Source organism: Ammospiza nelsoni, chromosome 8, assembly GCF_027579445.1.
Source record: "Ammospiza nelsoni isolate bAmmNel1 chromosome 8, bAmmNel1.pri, whole genome shotgun sequence".
Classification (NCBI taxonomy): Eukaryota; Metazoa; Chordata; class Aves; order Passeriformes; family Passerellidae; genus Ammospiza; species Ammospiza nelsoni.
Genome location: NC_080640.1, coordinates 13,443,818 through 13,465,021, shown reverse-complemented (window position 1 = coordinate 13,465,021; position 21,204 = coordinate 13,443,818). Strand labels below are relative to the sequence as shown.

The 21,204-nt window shown below is 52.6% G+C and overlaps 2 protein-coding genes across 4 annotated transcripts in view; both read right to left on the bottom strand.

Annotated features, from left to right (window-relative positions):
• Positions 1–1,203: 1,203 nt before the first annotated feature.
• Positions 1,204–8,644, bottom strand: LOC132076272 (solute carrier family 2, facilitated glucose transporter member 5-like). Its single transcript, XM_059477264.1, is given in 13 exon segments — positions 1,204–1,443; positions 1,664–1,791; positions 3,313–3,388; positions 3,996–4,097; positions 5,243–5,353; positions 5,476–5,663; positions 6,010–6,142; positions 6,223–6,368; positions 6,616–6,740; positions 6,824–6,984; positions 7,440–7,538; positions 8,439–8,617; positions 8,620–8,644. Coding segments are annotated over 13 exon segments (1,713 nt in total).
• Positions 8,645–19,409: 10,765 nt separating this feature from the next.
• The window catches only part of BTRC (beta-transducin repeat containing E3 ubiquitin protein ligase), a 114,843-nt gene continuing 113,048 nt past the window's right edge, over positions 19,410–21,204 (bottom strand). For all 3 annotated transcript variants that reach the window (XM_059476818.1, XM_059476816.1, XM_059476817.1), the window contains 2 exons: positions 20,767–20,960; positions 19,410–19,742 (listed from right to left, as the gene is read on the bottom strand). In XM_059476818.1, coding sequence (XP_059332801.1) covers positions 20,799–20,960 — 162 coding nt within the window. In that variant the 3' untranslated portion in view covers positions 19,410–19,742; positions 20,767–20,798. The remainder of the gene's footprint in view (positions 19,743–20,766; positions 20,961–21,204) is intronic.

The following is a 21,204-nucleotide window of genomic DNA, read 5'->3' as shown; positions in this document are numbered from 1 at the left end:
GGGACCCTGTATGGCCCTGTCCCCACGGGCCCAGCACCCACACACACCCAGCAGCGCCCTGAGGCCTTGCCAAGGGGTGCAGGAAGGGTGGGCTCCTCACTAAGTGACCACAAACACCAAACACCAAGCTGTGGACCTGTCACAGAGAGGGAAACTGGGAAAAAAAAAAGGGCTAAACTATTTGCACAAAATGATGTTTGTGCTGGCAAGAGAGTGTTTTGGCCACACAGCCCCCTTTCCCCTCACTTGGGCTTACCTCTCACCAGAACAAAATATTGTAGTTTTCCTGCAAATCACAGTTCCTGGCAGGTCTGGGAATCCCATGTTTTACCAGGGTATTTGTGGGAGCTGCTGTGGTGGGTCCTGGGACACAGGACAGCCTCTCCCTCCAAACACAGCCCCAGGATTCAGAGCAGAGACATGGGAGAGGTTGTGCTTGGAGAGCACCTTGGGGCCACAGCAATTCACGGGGTGCAGTAAGGGGATGAGGTTTATCCTGGATCCCTTGGAAGTGTGCAGAGTTCCCATGGGAGCACTCTGTGGGGCCAGCACACGAGGCCGGGCACCAAGGGCTCCCAGCAGCCTCTGGAGGGGCACAGTGGCTGGACAGTCACCCCCAGCTCAGAGCTGCTCTGTGTTCCTTCTGCAACAGCCTCCAGCTTTGCATGACTGACTTGGGGTGAGATGCAAGAGCCTGGGAACCATCCTGACCACCCTTCCTAGAAAATGTGGGGTGACTTTGACCCTTCCAGCCAGTCACAGGGGGGAGGAGGATAAGCCTCTCTTCCCATTCTAATCTTCCCTGATGCTGGAGAAGCACCTGCCCATTCCAGCACCTTCCTGCTTGCTGCCATTTCAGGCTAAACTTGCCAAACAATGGCTCTGGTGGCAATGCTCTTTATTAAACAGCTCCTGCCAGGAGCCCTTGCCAAGGCCCCACACCCAGGAGTAATGAGCACCCCCTGGTTCAGGAGGTCCCCTTGTCTCTCTGGGCGCATCTCTTCCAGCATGGGATCATGCCCAGCAGTCAGTGCAGCCTTGGTGCATCAATGGGGCTCATCCTGGGCCCAGACTGTGCCACGGAGAAATGTCCTGGGAGACCCAGAGATGACCAGGTTGGAACAAATTGGTTCCCACAGCCTTCCCCATCCCCATCCCCATCCCCATCCCCATCCCCATCCCCATCCCCCCAGCCCACTGAGATCAGGGCAGGCTGGAGCCTGAGCCCTCCAGGGAGCTGCTCTCCAAGGTCCCGTAGCCATCGAGCTTCATCATGCCAATGAGCTGGGCTGGCACGGACAGCACGGAGCGGCGCGTGGCGAAGATGTGGCTGATCTCCATGAAGGTCTTGTTCTTGGTCTCAGGGATGACAAGGTAGACGTACAGGGCCACCAGCAGGCAGACACCACAGAAAACCAGGTAGCAAAAGGCACCGGCTGACATCTGGGGACAAGAGCAGGATGAGGCAGAGACACTGCCTGGCACTCCTAAACTGGGCATGGCACGAGGCAGAGCCCCCTCCCATCCCCCTGCCCTGGGCTGGCTCTGACCAGCACTGAGCTGAGCCAAGAGCACAGGCATCCCTGCCTTGGCACCCCATCCTGGGAGAGCAGCAGGGCTGTGTCCGTTCCCTCTGTCCCCCAGGGCCCCTCTGGACTGGTACCTGCAGGAAGGGGAAGATGAAGCCGATGGTGAAGTTGCAGAGCCAGTTGAGAGAGCCCCCCACAATGTAGGCAGCGGGGCGGTGGGACTGCGTGAAGAGCTCAGCTGTCATCAGGAAGGGGACACCAGCTGCAGAGGGAGGGGACACATCAAGGGATGGAGGACAGGGTGACTCAGGTACCCCTGGGGCCACCAGGTTCTGCCCACCTCAGTCCTGTGGCCAAGGGGCTGGAGCCCAGCAAGGCTCATGGTTCAAACTGGTGGTGCTGGGAGAGCTGGAGGAGACAGGGAGTGGTGGAGCAGTGTCCTACCCTTGGTGTCCCTTGGGATATGTCTTATGGGGGGTGATGTGATGTCCCCTGGCATACCACACTGGCACATTGCTGGGTGCTCAGACCAGTTCCCCAGGTTACATGACTAAGAAGTTTCAGACTGAGTCAAAATAAAGGTGGAACATTTCATGTGGATCCTCATTTTCCAAAAATGTTTATAAATGCTGATATATTAAATCTCATGGAGATCACAGGCATAGAGAAACATCTTCCTGGCACCCTCCAATAATGCCCTTTCCCGACTCCCTTGATCAAAACAGTTTAGAAAACTTCCTTATATCAATCAGCTTCTGTTGCAACTGTGACTGATTCAGGGAGGAAAGAAGCAACCACTTTTCTGAGCATCACAATCTCCTGCAGGACACAGAAATGCTATTTTCCAACCTGCTTTTCCCATGCAGAGTGAAAGAACCCAGAATATATGGAAGTGTTTCCCAAGCCAACTTGTAAGGGGTCTGAAAACTGGACACAGGGTGTGGCTATTTCTTCTAGAAGGACTTAGCCTCTCCAGCCAAGTGTCACTGAGCCAGAAGTCCTGGGTCCCAGGACTGTCCCTGTGTTGGGGGGTAGGATCCAAGGTCCAGAGTACCCCACAGGACACACAGGAATCTGGCAAGGGATTGTTTTTGATATGGTGACATGCCTGGGGTCCCAGGTGCCTCAAATTGGGGTGGCTGGACCTCTTTATAAATGCAGGGAAAAGATGAACCAAAAACCAAGTGTAAGAAGCGAGGGAGGAGTGGGGCCCCTGACGGACTCTTACTCACAGCTCGCCCAGAACAGAGATATATATTTTTTTTGTTTTAAAACTCCTATTCATCATTGTTTGTGAACAATGAGCCATTAAAATCCTAATTAAAGATGTAATTACAGTGAATAAAGTCTGGGCTGAGGATGAATTATAGATCTGTTAAGAGCTCTGCTAATACATCAACTGGGTAAACCAGTCCAGGTTTCACTCCTGGCTGCTGGAGCCTGCACCCCATTAGGGGCAGGACGATTCTCACCAGCTGCACTGTGACAGGAGCTGGGACACCTCCACAGAGGTCTGGGGAAGGCTGCCAGGGCTTCACTCTGCTTCCTCCTGGAGCGTGGCCCAGCAGGAGGGGTAGAGTGTGCCCTGGGGATGTGTGGGGCTGGAGGGGTTTGTGGTGGGCTTTCACTTGGAGGGACAGCATCATAAACCAGGGCTGGACCACGGGGACGGGGCCAAGGCTCAGCTCCTGTCACCTGCCTGCAAACCCTGCTGGTCTCCTGGAGCCCCCATTCCCACCCCGTTCCCACCCCAGTGCTCCCCATTCCCGCAGCCCAGACCCACCTGGTCCCATGCAGAAGCCAGCGATGATGCCGACCACGCAGGCCACGCTGACGTAGCGCATCCAGGGCAGGGCAGCCTGCGAGGGGACACCGGGCTGGGGACACTGCTGGGGCTGGCCTTGAGCCCCACACCCAGCACCCCTGGGACACCGGGCTGGGGACACTGCTGGGGCTGGCCCTGACCCAGCACCCCTGGGACACGGCTTCAGGCGTGCCCTCGGCCTGGTGGTGGCTCTTGGGAACAGCGGCCACACAGGACACATTGGTGAGAGGCAGACAAGCAATGGGTGGTTTGGGCTAAGGCTGCTGAGGGTCAGCCTCAGCCAAGCTCAGCAGCTTGTGATGGTGCAGAATGCCCAGAGCCACGGGAGCATCCTCTGGAAGCGGACAGCAGGAGAAGGACCCTGTACCTGCCCTGGCATTTCACATCTGCCTCCCTGGGAAGATTTCTGGAAAACAGCTACCAGAAGCAGCAGGATTTTTCTCCTAGGGATTTGTATTTTCTTTTTTTGTTGCTGTTCTTGGTGCTAAATTTACCTTCTCTTTAGCTTTGAAGGGAAAGCATGACTTGGAAGAGCCAGCTCACCTCTCATTTCCACACACGCTCCTTCCCCCAGGACTCTAGCCATCCCTCCCGCACTGAGCCCCAGATACTGCCCAGGGGGGGCAGTGGCCAGGCCCTACCTGCAGCAGCAGGGAGATGGTGATGCCAGCTGAGCAGACACCCATGGCACAGAAGCCAGTGATGATGAGGGGCCGCCGTCCCACCCTCTCGATGGTGAAGCACTGCCAGGAGAGAACAAAGACTGACAGGGTGCTGGGCAGCTCCAGGGTGGGTGGGACCAGCCCTGAACCCCGGCTCCAGCTGCAGGTGGGAGGATGCTCCTGGTGGTATCTGGGGATCGGGGGCAACCCCAGCTCAGAGTTCCAGGGTTGGGGCTGGGGCATGGAAAATGCCAGGGGTGAGCATGCATGGGGCAGGAGATGGGTCCCAGAGAGCAAGGGGTAGGGTGCAGGGCTGGGGAGACCCACAAGCCACATGGGCATCAGTGGCAGGAGAGGAGCTGGGGAATGGGGTGTTTGTGGGGCAGTGGGCACAGCAGGGTGTGGGCAGGCAGCACAGCGGCAGTGGGAGCAGGCAGCGTATTGACAGCAGAACAAATGCCTGTAATTTTATAACCAATCTCAGCATGTCCATCAGGGGCCATTTGTGGGGCTGCTCCCAAGCAATCTGGCTCTATGCTAGGTGACTTTTGGGGGGCTGGGACACCCCCACAGAAAGGGGAGGGGAGTAGGGGGTACCCTTCAGAGAGGCAGCGGACCCCACTCTGCTCTGGATTGGGCTGTGGGAGAGTGGAGCAGCCCCCCACTCATTCCCTCCTTTCTGGGAGCAGCCACCCCCATCCATCTCTGTAATTGTCAGGGAGTGGATTTAGTGCCGGGTGGCTTGGGCTGGCCCTGGGTGACACTTGCAGATGGGACAAGGGCCATAAATCTGCCTGGCCCAGTGCTAACTCTCTGGCTAAATGAGGGCTGGCTGGGCTGGGGGGGCTGCTAGCCTGGGGCCAGGCCAGTGCTTGGCTGGGGGCGGGGGGAAAGGGAGACATGTGACTCTGCTAACAGAGGGACAATGAAAGCGAGAGCCAGAACAAACTTCTAGTCCCCTCCATCATCTCCAACCTTTTCTTTGTCTGCCATCTCTACCCAACCTCCCTGATACCCTAAAATTATCTCACCACTCCTAGACGTGACTCCTAGATGGAGCCTGTCTCATCCCATCTCCCATTTCCACGCCAAATCCTTTGCCCCCCAGAAAAGGGGCACAGATGATATTGTGGGGTCCACTCTGTCCCCTCGTTTGGTGGTGCTGGGAGCTGCCAAGAGGGCTCTGGCACGGAGGGGCTGCGTCCATCTGTCTGTCCCTCACTCACCCCGATCAGCCCGGCAACAACCTCGATGGCGCCGGTGCCCATGGTGGTGTAGGGGATCTGGGACACGGGGATCCCGGCGTTCTCGAAGATGGTGTTGGTGTAAAACCAGATCTGCCAGGAGGGGACACAGCATGAACAGGGGGATGGGGCACTCAGGGAAATGCCCAATGCCCTGCCAGGTGTGAGCTCAGAGCCTGCACAGCCATGCCGGGCCAGGAGTGCGTGGGGCTTACGGCGTCGATGCCCGAGAGCTGCATGCCGGCGTTCAGCACCGCCACCGAGAGCGTCTGCCAGCGCAGCGAGCGCTCCTGCAGCAGCTGCCACACCGACGCCATCTCCATGCAGGACAGCGACTGCTGCTCCTCCTGCATCTCCTCGATCACATCCTGGACCTCGGGTCTGCCCAGGAACTGCTGCAGGGCTGTGGGCAGAGCGGGCCATGGACACGTGTCCCCAGCACAGGGCACATGCTCACAGGTATGGCACCAGGTAAGGGCTTGATTCTACCCTGGCCCAACCTCCCCAGCAGCCTCTCTGTGGGGCTCAGCATCCATAGGAAATGGGGAAGTCCTCACACCACAGTGGTGGGCACTGTGGAAATGCTGTGGCACAACCAGGTGCGACAGAAGGGCTGAACCATCAGGATTGCGTTGGGCTGTCAGGTATGGGCATGCAAGAATGTCATGAGGAAGCACCTTGGTCTTGCAGGACCTTTGTAAAGCACCCTGCACCTTCCAGAGCCAGTCTGCCCATGGATACCCCCTCACCTTTGGTGGCCCCACAGATGTCGTTTCTCTCTATCAGCAGGTACCGAGGGCTCTCAGGGAAGCAGTGCAGCAGCAGGAGCTGGAGTGAGGCAGGAACAACCACCACTGACAGGAAAAGGGGCCAGAACCTGTCCTGGGAGGAGTTGAAATGGGATGTGTCATGGAGAGAGCAGAGCAGTGTCCAGCATGAGGGGGCTGGGGTACTGTGCTCACCTTGCCCAGCAGTTCTGGCAGGCCCAGGACCTGGGCAGAGAAAACCCCCAGACAGATGAAGATGCTGGGCATGAGGCCCAGAAATCCCCGCAGGTTCTTGGGAGCAATTTCTCCCAGGTAGAGGGGCACCACACTGAGACAGATACCTGGGGGGCACAGGAGGGGCTGGGATGGCAGAGGCAGAAGGGAGAAGCCAGACCCTAGGCCCATCTCCTCCCATGTCCAGCATCATTCACAGTGGGGACCCCGTGGCACTGGAGGTGGCCCTGGCTGTACCAGAGAACCCCTCCACAGAGCCTGTGCGGAATACAAAGCCCTCTTCATCCCCCTAGGAATGGCTGTAGGGGACTGAGCCATGAGGAAGGGGCTGTGCCCAGCCCAGGGAGCACCCACCTGAGTGGATGCCCATGATGGAGCGGCCGATGATCACCATCTCGGGGGATCCCAGCTCCCGGCTGAAGCCCATGAAGCCGCCGGCCAGGAGGACGAGGAGAGCGCTGCGGCTCAGAGCCCCATTCCTGGCAGGCACAAGCAGCAGCAGGGAGCTCCTCCAGTCCCACCCCACCTCTGGAGCACCCTGGCCCTGGTGGGACACCCTTACCTGCCGTAGCGCTCCACCAGCAGCCCCACGAGCAGCGAGCCCCCCAGGCCGCCCAGGGCGAAGATGGAGACAGTGAGGGCGTAGAGCAGGGTCAGAGGGGCAGGGCCCAGCCCGTGCCCATAGCGCTGGGACCACGTGGCGTTGTAGAAAGTCTTTATGTGCTGCAGGGCAGAGACACACACGGGCACCAGCTGTGCCGGCAGAAAGGGGAAGGCAAGGGAAGAGAGGACCTACAGGAACAATATTGTGGGTTTAACAGCATTAAAGGAGATGCAGGGCAGAACGTGTTTGGGGATGACTGGGATGTGCATCTGGTTGCTCAGCAAGTCTCAGCACCTGAGAGGCCTAAGGATGGCTTAGGGATACCAAAGAGAGCACTCAAGCTGGAGCAGGGAGGTTGTGGCCACCTTTCCAGGCCCTGCTTTCCCAGGGGGACAAGTTTGGAGTACATGAACATGGACACTGATGTCCTTCCCCTGCCATTCCTCTCTGGGTGACTGCTCAAAGGAAGTGCCAGTGTTTTGATGTGGGGCTGCTGGACAGCTGTCCCTCCCCCCTCCAAGGGAGGGATGCAGGGCTGTTTTCTCTGCTCCCAGAGAGGCTGCCCATCCCTTACCTCTGCCGGGGAGTTCACCACAGCAAGGTTGTAGCCATAGAGCATGGAGGAGCCAAAGGATACCAGAAGGGTGACAGACAGCAGGGGGAAGGTGAGATGCTGGGAAAGAGGAAGAAGGGTCAGCACAGTCCTGGCCAGCAGAGTCAGGAGCCAAGGTGTCACGGACTGCCCCTTGTCCAGCAGGGATGACCCTGGCCCAGTGCAAAGACCCCAATGCAATGGAATCCTGTGTTGAGCGCTGCTTCATGCCAGTGCCCAGCACCCAGCCCAGCTGATCCAGCTTCCTCGTGGCTGGTCTTGTGGCTGTGGTGTGAGGTTTTTTACCGTGGTGATGACCCAGTCTGGGTAACCTGGGCACCCTTGCCCAGCTGGGAGGGGCAGCAGGTGGAAAAAGGAGGGACACCGATCCCTCTACCTCAGTGGAGCAGCTGAGTGGCGCTGCTCTGAGTGGCCCAACACCGCTGAAATGTTCCCGCGGAAGGTCCCAGCGCACCCCAAAACACCACCTGGACCCATCTCCTGAACCCTCATCCCCTCCAACACCTTTGTCTCCCGCTCCTGCTGGGCTCCTCACTGCGGAGAGCCGGGGGCTGTGGGGAACAGCCCCCCCGCAGCTGTGACCCAGCCCGGCCCGGGACCGGGGTGCTCAGAGCATTCAGAGCAGCCCCAGCTGCAGGGACAGCCCGGGGTGCTGCAGTGAATGTCCGGAGCGATGGATGTCCCCGCAGGGTGCGGACATGGGACCAGCCTGTGTCCCCAGGAGCAGCCCCGCTCCCACAGCCCGAGCCTCCCGCACGGTAGCCGGGTTCGTAGCACCCAGCAGCTCCCGGCTCACGCACAGCAAATCCCCCCTAATCCCATCAGGAATTCCAAGCCGGGAAAAAAGGGAGGGGGATGTCAGGCCGAGGGGTGTCAGGCCCGGGGCTAGCGGGGCACAGGGGCTCCGTGGGGCAGACGGAAGCAGGGACGGGCAGCCCTCCCGGCCCGCAGGGAGCTCACCCCGGTGATGTCCCCGCCGGGCCGCGGGGTCCCTTTCCCGAGCGGCGGCGAGAGGCTGCGGGCGGAGCGCGGGGAGGGACGAGGAGGAGGAGAGCGGGAGGAAGGCAGCCCCGGTGCGGCGGCCCGGCCGGTCTCTCCCATTTTTAGATGGAAGAAGGAGGAGGTGAGGGAAGGGAAGGCAGGGCAGGGCAGCCCCCGGGGCTCATTGGAGGCGCCTGAGCGGCCGGAGGAGGAGTCCGGGAGCCTCTCCCCTCGCCGGGGGCAGGGGCAGCGCCTCCGGACTGCTCAGCCCGCGCAGGGGTCACGGCCCAGCCCGGGGCAGCGGAACCACTGAGGTGATGCTCGAGATGCTCTGCCACCTCTGAGAGCTCTGGCATGTCCCCTCTAAACGGGAGAGACCCGGGAACCGTAAGTGGGGCAGCAGCACTGCCCCATCCCCGAGGCTGGCGGCGCGGGGGCGGCCCCACATCACCCGACACCCCCATCACCCCCGGCCCCTCTCCCAGCGGGGTAAATGTGCCCCATCCCCCGCGCTCGGGAAGCGGCTGCAGCCCCCGGCCAGGGCTGGAGGCAGCTGCTTCCCCGGGCACGGAGGGACACAGCCCCCAGCCCCGGAGAGGAGAGAACGGCTCATGGCAGCTCAGAGGAATCCAATTTTGCTGCGGCCAGGAGCTGCCTCCCCTGCTGCTAATGAAGTTGCTTTAATTAGCAGCCTAATAGCAAGCTCTTAATTTGCCGAACAGCCAGTTGAAAGGATGGGGACCCCACTAAGCCACGGCTGGCAACAGCTCCAAGGGCTTAAAAGGGACAGGTCCCGACAGGCTGGCCCCACTCAGGGTGGTCCCGCGGGGCCAGGAGAGCGGAGCAGAGCTGGGAGAGCCCCACGGGCACCCCCAGGCCTGCAGTGCCAGCCCCAGCTGGGCTGTCTGGGCTGTGGGAGAGTCCAGGCACCACATTCTGCCATGGAGGATGTTCCAGCTCTGGTCTCCCCCTGCCCATGAGCCTCCAGCTCTTCTGAAAGCATCGGGCCTCTCCCCCAGCCACCAGCCCTTGCCAGCTGCCAGTGTTCTGTTTTCCCAGGGCTGGCCCCTGCTCAGGAGTTCCTGTGTCTTGCCCAGACTCAGCTTCTTCACATCTGGATCAGGGCACCACCCTTACCTTTGTGCAGGTGCTGCTGTGTGGCTGCAGAGACCTTGGTGACAGGGCCACAGTGGGGGAGACCTGCAGGAGTCTCAGTCCTTCTGGGGATGGTCCTGGTTCATTCCCAGAGCAGCAGGATGGAGATCCATTTTATTGGACCTAACCATGGTGAGATGACTCAGCAAGAGAACACGCAGCCTGTGGGTCCCAGCCATGCCCAAAGCACCTGCAGTGCTGCAGGGCAGCCCTAAACATGCCCAGGACTCACCCCAAGCAAAGCAGCAAACCTGGGACCGGATGATGAGCCAGGCCATGCTGTGTCCTGCAGCCTGCTCCAACTCTGGTCATTCAGGTGCATGGCTCACCTCTGGGAGCAGCATGTGGAGGGTTAAATGTGTCCAGTGGTCTCTGGAAAGAGGAAGCAGCAGCAGCCATCCCTCCCCCACCCTGGTACTCTCCCAGCAAGTACCTACCAAAAAACCTTCCTGAACTTCCCAGCTCCTCTGCCCTGAAGCCCATACCTGTCCCCAAGCCCCCTGCTCGTCCCTGCAGCCACAGCCCCTCCTCCTGCCACACAGCCTGATGCTGGGCACCAAGCAGGGACATCTTCAGGACAGCTCCAAGGCAGGGGATGGCTGCTGCCTTGATTTAGGGAGTGAATATGGGTTATGGTCACTGCTTCCCAGCAGTGGCTAGGATGCTGGGAGCAAAGGCTTAGCAGCAGATGTAGAGGTGAGAAACTCAAGAAGTGCAAGAAGGGGGAGGAGGAGAGCCTGGAGTGCCAGTTGAGGCTCACCAGAGGGCTGGGTTAATTGGAGACACTCCTGTGACCTGACCTGGTGATAGTGGCACACGATAGACAAGGGCTGTGAGAAACAGCCACTGCTCTGAGCTGCAAGGGAGCTTGTCTCATATTTTACAGGCATTCCTCCCCTGCCTCCATGCAAGGTGTCCCTGGCTAAAATATTCTCTGTAGCTGGGAAAGTGGCTGTGAGCCCATAAACCACCCTGATCCCCACCCATCGTCACTCCCAGAGCTCCTGCCCCAGCACTCCATGTCATGGGGTGCTCACACAGCTCCTTCCTCAAGGCATCTGACAGTGCCTGAGGCACACAAAGAAACCCGTGAGAACTGGCAGAGGCAGAGCAGCAGGTGTAGCTGGTCCCAGCACACATCCTGCAGAGTGATGGCATTTGCTGAGGCCAGGAGGATGGAGAAGCAGTTGGGACACCTGAGGGCTTCCCTGAGCTGACAGCTCCCCACGGGGAGGTCTGTCCCCTTTTTCAAGATGAGATAGAAATCCCTTGGAAAGGATGTGGTCCCACTGCTAGTTCTTGGGGTTTGCCCAGCACCATCTAGTCCAAACTAGATAAATTCCACAAGGAAGCAATAAGCAGCTCATGCAAAGGCAAAAAGATGCATTGCTTGGCAGGCACTGAGCCCTTTCCCTGTGCTGGAGGAGAGGGAGCTGGGCAGCACAGGATGGGCAGGCAGAGCTGCTCACAGACATCGGTGCCACTCTGAAGGTCAGAGCAGTTGGCCAGGGCTGCCCTTTGGGAGGTGACACTGCAGAAACAGAGATGGTCTGGCACCTCCCCACCTTCCCGCCCCTTGGAGAAGAAGCCTTCCTTGATCCACCTTGGTAAATGCCAGCAGGGTGCTTGGGGCATGGCACAGGGAGTTTGGATACATCAGCTGTGTGATGTTAACCAGGGGCTTGAGTTTCTTCAAACCACAGTGGCCTCCACTGTGGAGGTCAGTGCTGTCCCCAGTGAAAGCCCTGCTCAGCCCCTGTCTCTGCCTGCACTGGAGAGCCCATCTGACTGTTCTCCATCTGCAGGCAGGCTATTTACCTGGACAGGTGAGACCTTTCCAGCCCAGGTGTCCCTGCTCATATTCCTTATCCTCTTCAGTGGTGAGGCTGATGAGCCTCACAGCTCAGCAATCTCTCTGTGGGTTTGGAGATTTCTAGCAGCTCCTACAGCCAGGTGCATGTCAGCAAATAATTTTGGAGAGAAAGCTCAGGATGGGAAGGTAACATGGAAGTGAAACAAAGAGTATGTCTCTTGAGGATATAATGAATATGGTCTGAGCTCTTGTAGGGTAAAGCAAAGTGGCTGGTGCTCACAGATATGCACTGCTGGACGTGGATCACCTGGCAAAGGGGTCAGGCTGAGATCTCTAATGGCTGCAGCCCACTGCATGGGAGAGTGCATGCAGCAGCTTAGTTTTCCTTTTTTAAAAATTATTCTTATTCCACCTTATTGTTCCCACCTTATTCCCATCTTATGATTCAAAACATTGAATCCTTTCTACATCCTGGGCACTGATGTGTGCCATGGCACAGGAAGCTGTGCCACACGCTGCCCTGGAACAAAAGGGGCCAGGACATTGCTGGAGCCAGGAACAGCCCTTACTCCCAGGACAGACAGACAGCTCACCCACAGAAATATATGGCAGCATTACAGCATGTCTGTCTGCTCAGGGCCTTTTGTTTCCTTGGCCACGCTGCCTCCTCTCCTGAGAGCTCATCATCCTCTTCAAACCCCCAATTGCTAAACTCATCCTAAACAGTTATTGTAAGAATTACATTCTTTCTATCCTAGCTAATCTAAGCTGGCCAATTCCCCCTTTCCAAAAAGTACCATACTATACTATTGAAAGCATGTATATAAGACAACAATAAAAAACCAGCAAACAAGAGAAGATTTCATTTTAAAGCTGTAGGTTGATCAAACGCTGTTAATTTGAAGCTATGGCAAACATTACTTTCCTTCTTCATTTGAAGTGGAAATAAGGCACACATTTTTAAACAGAAAGGGTAATTAACCACTGAATCTATTTAAGATAAGCTGTTCATTGTTTTCCAGTGGAAATTTACAATTGAGATTGCTTTTCTTTCTCAAAGACTCTCTTTAGTACTTGAGTTTTTGGATTCCAGTCCATATTTCGTGGGAGAAGTTTTCCAGCTCATGCCCTGCAGGACAGCACTGTCCTAGTCCTAGAAATCTGGAATAAAGACCCTGATTCTCATCTTTAAACATCAAGGAGAAGGGGAAGGGCTATCTAAGGAACATCTAGAAATAACCCACAAAGAGAACCTGTTTCTCATGGGAGCAGGCAGCATGTGTGTTGTTTGGGTACACACAGACAACTGGAACTGTGGGTATGGAGGTCTCATTTGTGTGTGCTGGCACTCACAGGTTGTTGAAATCAAGCTGCATTCTGTGTTACAGACCAATCCAAAACAATGGATGTAGCCTGTCACTGCAGCTCCTTTTCCAAATCTATTATTGGATGGGAAGAAATAGCAGAGAGGAAACAGAAAAGGTTAAAGAGGTGCAAATATATATATTACATATAAGTATGTATATAAAATATTTATTATATATGTGTGCACACCCACACATACATATGAACACCAAAGCCTTGCCAAATAAAGCACGGGGCTGCTGGGAACCCTGTCACAAAGAAAGATGGAGATTGGAAGTGACAAGAATCCAGCTCCCAGCACTTGAGAAAAGCAGGAGCCTTCCCAATCTCCAGTCCCCTGCTGGCTGCCAAGAATGGAGCCAGCAGGGAGAGAGATGTTGGGAGTGCAGGGGTTTGTTTGTTTTCTGACCACCCCTGGAGTCAGGATCTTAAAACTGCGGTGGCCTTTGTTTTAAAAGGGGCTGTTAAGTCAAACGGGAAGATCCAAGGCTGCTATCCAAGGAGCACTTTTAAGAGGAAGGTATTCTGAGGGCGAGGGTGCCTGCCTTCTGATCTGGGCGAGCGGTGAGTGTGGAAGCATCCCCAGCCATGGAGCTGTGTGGTGGTGCTGTGATATGTCAATTACTCACTCATTATTGAACAGCAGGATTCTGATTAGCTTATAAAACAAATTTGTGCTTCTCCTACCAGGATCTTGCAACAATACCCAGAAAAACACAAAATCTTTGCAGGCTTTCCCCTACACTTTTTTAATGGGCAGGATGGCTCCAACTCTTCTCTATCAGTGCCATCCACTCTCTGGCTCACAGGGCAGACTCATCTGCCCCAGCCAGAGGCCATTAACTATGAATGGAGAGAGTGTTAATTAAAAAGTATGCTGTAGTTTTAGGAATAAGTGGTTTTTTTTCTGACTGCCAGGGCAGTCTTTCATGTTGCATTTGTCAATGAGCAGCAGCTCTGAGGTGGGACTGGCTACTGCAGACTCTGTGTCCAGTAAAGCTGCAACCACCTCAGGCTTGGGGCAAAGCTGTCCACCTTCCATCCCCAGCACTGCCAGGTGTTCACACTGCAGATGTTGTGTACAGTACATGTGTAGCAGAAGTGTGACCCACACACATGGGTTTGAGGAAGATACAGGATTGGTATTTTGACAGCATCTTTCCCCCCAAAAGGAAAACAGGAGAGATTCACAGCTTAATCTTTGTATTTAAGTTATTTTCTGAACAGTTAAAAAAAAAAAAAAAAAAACAAACCACACTGTTACCATGATCCTAGCTCAAGTGAACATTAGTACATTAACTACACATCACCGTAACATAATCACAAAATTCAAAGCACTCATTACTTAAGAATCCAGATAACAAATATAGCAGAGTAACAAACAGAAAACTCTGGAGAAACCATGTTCTTTCTCACCTCTCCCACTTCCACAGCCCCCCCAGCCTGAGCAGGCTGGAGTGATGCAGCACAGGCTGGCCTGGCAGGCATGCAGCTCTCCTAAATGCAGTGATGGAAAATGATGGGAAGAAACAGGACAATACACTTTGCTGAGGTCCACACTATTGTTCTGCCATGCTAAAACTGGGGCTAGGCTAAGTCCTGCAGTGCCTGCATGATAAAGACACAGTAGCCAAAGCAAAGTTTTACACTCAAAAGCAGCTCCAGATTTTCACACTGAATTGCCCAAAAAATTTCATAGGTAGCTCCTTGTAAAAGCCACTGCCAACAGCCCACTGACCTGCCTCCTGTACGGGGAGTTCTGCTCAGAGGTAAACCAGTGCTCCAGTGCCAGGAGGTTAAAACACTTTGCCTGTGAAGGCAAAAACCTGTTCATTGCACAGGAACGAGCACAGCTGCTCTGGGATGAAGACTTGTATTTCATGCTGATTTTCTGGCCACAGCTGCACTTGGCTCCTGCTTGAGCAGAAATCAAGGTATCTCTCAGGGCTCTTAAAAAAGGGGACTTATTTAGGAGCTGTCTATAGTATCCAAAGGTGCTGCACATCCATGTACGTCAGAATCCCTCTGATTTTAAGAGTATTACCTTAACAACCCCAAGGATCAACCAGTGTTGCCAACTCCCATGGGTTATCTGCTGGACAAGATACGTGAAGGCCCAGCGATCTCTGGGAACAAGCACAAACACATGGGAACAGTTTTCTGACCAGTCAAAGGATTAACTATTCTGGCAGTGTGCCAAGGCTCCCCCATGGGATTTGCTTTGGGAATTTTGCCCAGTAGTTTGGCTACACCTCATCTTTAAAAAAAATGGGGCAAGGGGGGAATGGAGGGGAAGCCAAATGCTCAGTCTCAGCAGGTAGCCATTCCTCTCAACACATTACTGGGATTTTGGAGAAGGAACACACCCAAGGGACCTGCTGCTCCCATCTCTGAATTAAAAGCGGGGCAGAAAGACTGTAACCCCCTCTTGCCAATCAACCCAGTTTCCAGCAGGATAGACAAATTTCATATGGAGACCTCCTTTGAGGACAGCTAGGTCACTTGCTGTTTCCCCCCTCCTTCTGGGAAGTTGCTGCTTATCATTTTGGGGGGAACAGTAGGGCAAAGCTCAGCATGTCAAATGCATCATGCATGCCACTTGGAGACCCTGGCAAAGCTCATTCTTCTCTTGGCAGTCATAGTTTAGACCATCCCTTTCTCCTTATGTCTCCACTGCATCCTAAAAGGGGCATCAGCTGGCAAGTTCAACAGTTGGAGGCCTTACTTCATCACCTCCTGATGACTTCTGATCATGGAAAACCTCAATTTTTCACAGCCAACTACACAAGCTAAAAGATCTATTTTCAGCACCATCCCCACTTCTGTAGAGATCCATTTCCATCCCCACATATGCCAGGTTTTCAACCACTTGGGTCATCTCCTCCTTCTCCTCCCACAGTTAAGAGCAAGCTTGCAGTAGGAAGACTGGACATTCCTTCTTGTTCCCTTCTCTAGCAAAGGAGAGCTGCTAGTATTTGTGATTTATTAAATGCAAATATTGCCCTTTCCCAGTGAATTAAGGAATAATAAGCCACAAAAGGCAGATATAAAATCATGTTAAAGAAAACTAACAAAGTTAGGCAAGAGCCCAATCTAGAGAGGTGCTTCCCAATGGAGGTGGGATGCCAAAAAATTCAGAACCAAGCCTGGAGCTCTGCTCAGACTGAGGAAGGGACATGTGGAAGGGGCAGATACACATAGCTGGGAGTGGAGAAATATGCATGATACTCTCCAGCTTTTTCAGTGTTCAAAAAAAAAAAAAAAGAAAAAGAAAAAAGGATCCTTTGGAGCAGGAGGTGGGTAGGTAGAGCATGGTGGTCCAAGTCAGCTTCCAGTTTAGGAACAAGCATAAAGCATTTCAATGTTTCTGATGATCACAGACTTCTCAACTTGTCACCTGAATCCTTCCATTCCAACAGTGGATGTGTCTGTCCTTGAATGTTAAGGGAGCAGAGGGAGCTGCTCCAGAGGAGACATCTGTAGAAGTTATCTCACTGTAATCTCCTTCACGCCATTTTCTGTTTGCATATTTGAAAGCAAGCTGTGTTCCTCTGAGGACGAGAAATATTTGCACAAAACTGTGCCCTATTGCAAAGGAGTCACACGCAGGAGATGGTGTGGCCACAACAGATTGTCCCACATCTCCAGCACCTTCCATGCCATAATCCAAGGTGGAAGGTTAGCATGAGCTTCCTACTTGTGGGAGAAGTGATGATCTCTAAGCAGCAGAGGTATTTCATTTCAAAGCAATGTGCAACACTTAAAGCCCACAGATACTTTCAGCCCTTTTAATCTCCTTTCAGCAGGCATGTTTTAGTTCTTTTCATTATAAACTCTGCAATTACTCCAATCTGGTTGAGGAATTATCCATCCTGTTCATGCTGAAACCTCTCTCTCACATGCACTCTTGAACACTCACACACACATGCACACATATCCTAAGGGAAGGGAAGGGAGTTTGAAAAAGCCACTTTCTTCTGACATTGGGAGATCTACTTACCAGACTGCTCCTCCCTGGGTGCACAATAAACACCACCAAATGTCAGGCTGTGGCAGTTTCAAGTTCAAGTTAGATCAGTTAACTTCAGTTTCCTTCTTAGCCATCAGAAAATTTGTACAACTCAGGGAGTGGGGTAGGAATCCTCACCCTTCTGCAGTCCTGTCTGAAGTACCTACACAAAGTCCCTTCCTGAGGGTGACACACCTTTCTTACCATGTGCCAAAAATGGATTCCAGCAGTTGCTAGCTAAATGTACCTTAAAGAGCTCTATACAGCACTGTACCAAGTATGGTACCACTTGAAGACCCAACAGAATAGCAGCATAGAGCAGCAGGGCTATGACAAACAAGGACAATTTGCAGTGGTGGTATCTCTTGTGTTTGGCCAGCCAGTCTGCCAGTTCTCCCAAATTCTCTCAACCAGCAAAAATACAACACATCCTTGAAGGTATTTGCCACAAAGAAGTATTTAAAATATTAGGAAGTTCTGCAGCCTTCAGCAGCTGGAGTAACAGATCATTGTTTTCTACAGTAACAGAAATGGAAAAGACAGAGGATGACCAAACCGAGGAAAATAATTATTAAATCTTCACCCAAGGTTGTTTAAACCCCTGCTGATATGCAGCCATGCTGCAGACCTTGTAATACATGAACTTAGAGAGACTCTTAAAATAGTATTAAGACTCAGAAATTGAATTTAACCAAGTTTGGGATGTGAACTTTGATTCTCTCTGCTCCCTTGCCACTGTGGCTTTGGGACTGCAGTATTCATGATATGTAGAGCTGCCTGAAAGCCAAAACAGCCTTCCTGGACTTAAAATTAGTTGTGGATAAACATGGTGACTCAGAACTTATTTATGACTCTGCAGAGGTAAGTCACTCTGTCACTGTTACCTGAGCAGAGTTGTTAAACTGTTTGACCCTTTTACAGGAATAGTTCAAACAGAAAAGTGGAGTGTGTCATCACATGCTCTGAGATGCTTGACACTGCTGCCCGTGTGCTTCAGGAAACGCACTAGGTACTACCCAAGTACCAGCTTTGCCCTCCTCCCTAACTCCACTGCTTTCTTGTCTGTCCTACCTAAATTACTCAAGCCTCTGGACTGCTCTCTGGGGACTCTTGGACCAGTTCCTTGCTAGATTTCATTGGTGGAAATAGCACATCCCAAGCAATTAGAAACAATGCAACAGCTTCCCCAGCCAAGTGAAGTTGATGAGAAATACTTATAAAAAAAAAATCCCATCTGCCAAGTTCAGAGGGTGTTAACAAAGCCAGTTAGCAGGCAGCCCTCCAGCCCATAGACAAAGGACCTTGATTTCCTGCTGTGGGAAAAGAGCAACTCCCCACTAAAGCAGTGGAGATTTTTCCATACCTACAGCAGAAGATCTGTGCCTAAACCTGGAATGGCCAGGGGCTGATTTACAGAGTCACTTCTAATCTAAATGCAGGCCAGCTGCAATTTGTTCCAGCTCTGTGAAGAGAGCTGTTTGCCCCCAGACCTCTGTCTAGTTCAGACATGCAAATTGTTTCTCATGTACCTACTCTTCAGGGCTATTTTTGTCTTCTAAACAATGACAATTAGCAGAAGTCTCAGCCAGAAAGCAAAGACCCATCTCAGCTATCAGCAAAAGGACTAATCAGCCTGTGTCCCTAAACTGCAAGGCAGTACATAGGTTGCAGAAGCAGACCAAAAACTCCTCAACCCCTTCTAGGGAGCCAGTCCCAAAAATGCTGCAGAACTGGCCTGGAGTCATTGCTAAATGCAATGATTGTCCTCATGGCCAACTCATTTTACTCAACCACGATCTCCAGGGTGTGCATTTGCTCATTCAAGTGAGGCAAAGTCTTATAGTCATGGCCAGAACGTTTGTGTAGTGTGTCACTCTAGGGTGGCACTTGAGAGCTCCATGAAATTTTTAACAGCTCCCTTTTCCAGTATCCATCTACTGCCTCTCTGAGGGAGAAGGAATGGAAGGACAGGAGCAATGTCCAGCTTTCCTTCTCAGCCCAGCCTCAAACTTTCTCCAATTTACAGAATGATTCATAAGCCATCAGCAACATACTGTCTTCAGGGAGAACAGCAGTAGGAAGATGGTACAGACAATCCCTTTGCTAGTGAAATACTGTCCTGGGCCAACAGTTCACCTGGGGTGGGGGTGGACAGGATTTCAGCCCCAGTCCATCATGCTTGGGACTTTGGCAGGAGAGAGTTTAACTTTTCATTGACTAGCATTCCCCAGCAAAGCTGATGTTAAGGGGAGACTACAATACACATCCAGCTTCCAAAGGGTTAGCAAAGCAGGCAGGAGAGGAAAGAGATGGATTTGGCTCATAATAGTCAAATTTCAAGGGTCCTCTCTCCACAAAAAATAAGTCTGCAGTTAGAACAGCCAAAAGCTGCAGGGAAGCTGGGGTTGGGGGGATGATGGTCTGGCTGTTATAAGTGTTTCTGCTGCTCTTCAGAGATGAATGCTTTTTCAAAGGCCTAGCAATGGATATTGATTTCAGCCTGAGAGTAGCAGCATCCCCACCCACCCACCCTCCCACCCACCCTGAAGTGACTCTCAGCAGGATGCACTGTGGCTGTAAGTCTTCTGCTTAACAGCAAAGCAACACGTTCTGGCAACATCTTAAATATATTCATAGGACATTGGTGACTGGGCTTGGAGGGGAATCAAATAGGGTAAAGGGAAGAGTGACCATGAAGAGGGGAATGAGGGAAGAAAGGGATGGGAAGGTTTAAAAATGCTAACTGTTCATGAAAGATAAAAGTCATCTTCTGATATAGCAGCACTTCAGCAGTCAGCCGCGCTGAGTAGACCCTGTCTGAGATCAACCGCATGCCAACTTTGTTCCAGAAACAAGTCTGAGAGCCTCTCTCTTCAGCAAGTATTGGTTACGTGGATAGTTCTTTTGTCCTGGCATTTAAATACTGCAGCTTAAATGAGTCCTGGGAACAAAAAACAGAACAAACCAAACCCCATTCATATTAAGCCTTTTAATGATTTAAAATAGCATCTGATTGACCGGAGTGTTTGAGAAAATCAAGATCTGACAGGTCCAGAGCATCACTGTACAGTTACCAAACAGAATACAGGATGTGCCCCATGACAGAGCACTTTCATGGGAAAATGTCACTGTGGACACCCCTTGCAGAAGCCTGTCAGCTCTTCTGCCATTCTTCTCTCTTATGTTTACTGTTATTAACAGTAGTTGTGCATGTACCCACCCACACAGGCAATCATGTTATGCCACTTCACTCATATGCATCAAATTCACTCTACAGCTGACCCAAACATATGAAACATCTTGTACTCCCACACTGTGCTGGCCAAGACAAAATGTGATGAGCAAACCAAGCAGGCTCTGATATGAATAATTTAACATCCATGGCATGAGAGAGAGAACAAGGGAAAGGCCCTATCCGTAAATTATTTTGCACATTGATGCATCTCGATTTAATTTGCCTGGGCTTGTGCTTGTGCCTCAGCGTCTCCTCCCCTAGCCAAACTCTAATCTTGAATCAGCTTGCTGCAGAGTGAGGAGAATGGTCATCACTTCAGAGGGAGGTTCTTGGCAAAACACTCCTGCCTGGTGACAACTGCCCAGGGTCAGGCCATCTGCATCCTCTTGTTAGGCAGCAGCTGCTCTACTCGCTCTGCAGAAACCCTTCTTCCTTCTGGACAGCAGTATAACTGATTTAATTATTGATGATGATGGACAGAGGAGGAGGAGTTCTTCAGGGGGAGTCATAGGCACCACATGTCACAAATCCTAAAATAAAGTCCCTTTTCTAAGGTACCAGAACAATTCCTGTCCTTTTACAGGACACTGTAATTACTGTGTAACCAAGATGACAAACACTGCTAAACCCAGCCAGTTTAGCAGGCTCAAACAGCAGGCTCACACTACATCCAGTGCCACCTTTGAGCCTCACCTTATTTTTAAAGGTTTGTTTGGTTTTTTTCGTTTACCTGTGCGAGTGTGAGGTACAGTGTAGTGTTATTTATCTGGAGATGTAGGTGTATGTTCTGGACGGGGAACGAGTGGATTCTGCCTGGGCAGCTGGGTCATTCAGAAAATCCCAGATGAGGATGGTGTCATCATGTGAGCTGCTGACGATCTGGAACTCATCAAACTGAAGTCGAAAGACTCTTCCAGAATGCTCCTGAAATGCCAGTGGGAGACAGAGCATGTTACTTTGCAAACTAGTTGGCACCTGGGATGGGGTAGGGAAGATGAAGTTGGGCTTGATTTTAGTGTCTTATTAATTTGTTAGTAAACCCCAGAGGAAACACTGCACATCATCATCCCAGAGCATAAATTAAACCCTCTCTCAAGGAAAAGTCTGAGTACAAGGAAAATATCTGAGTACTTGACTTGCAGGCAGTTTACATTACAGTTGTCCCACT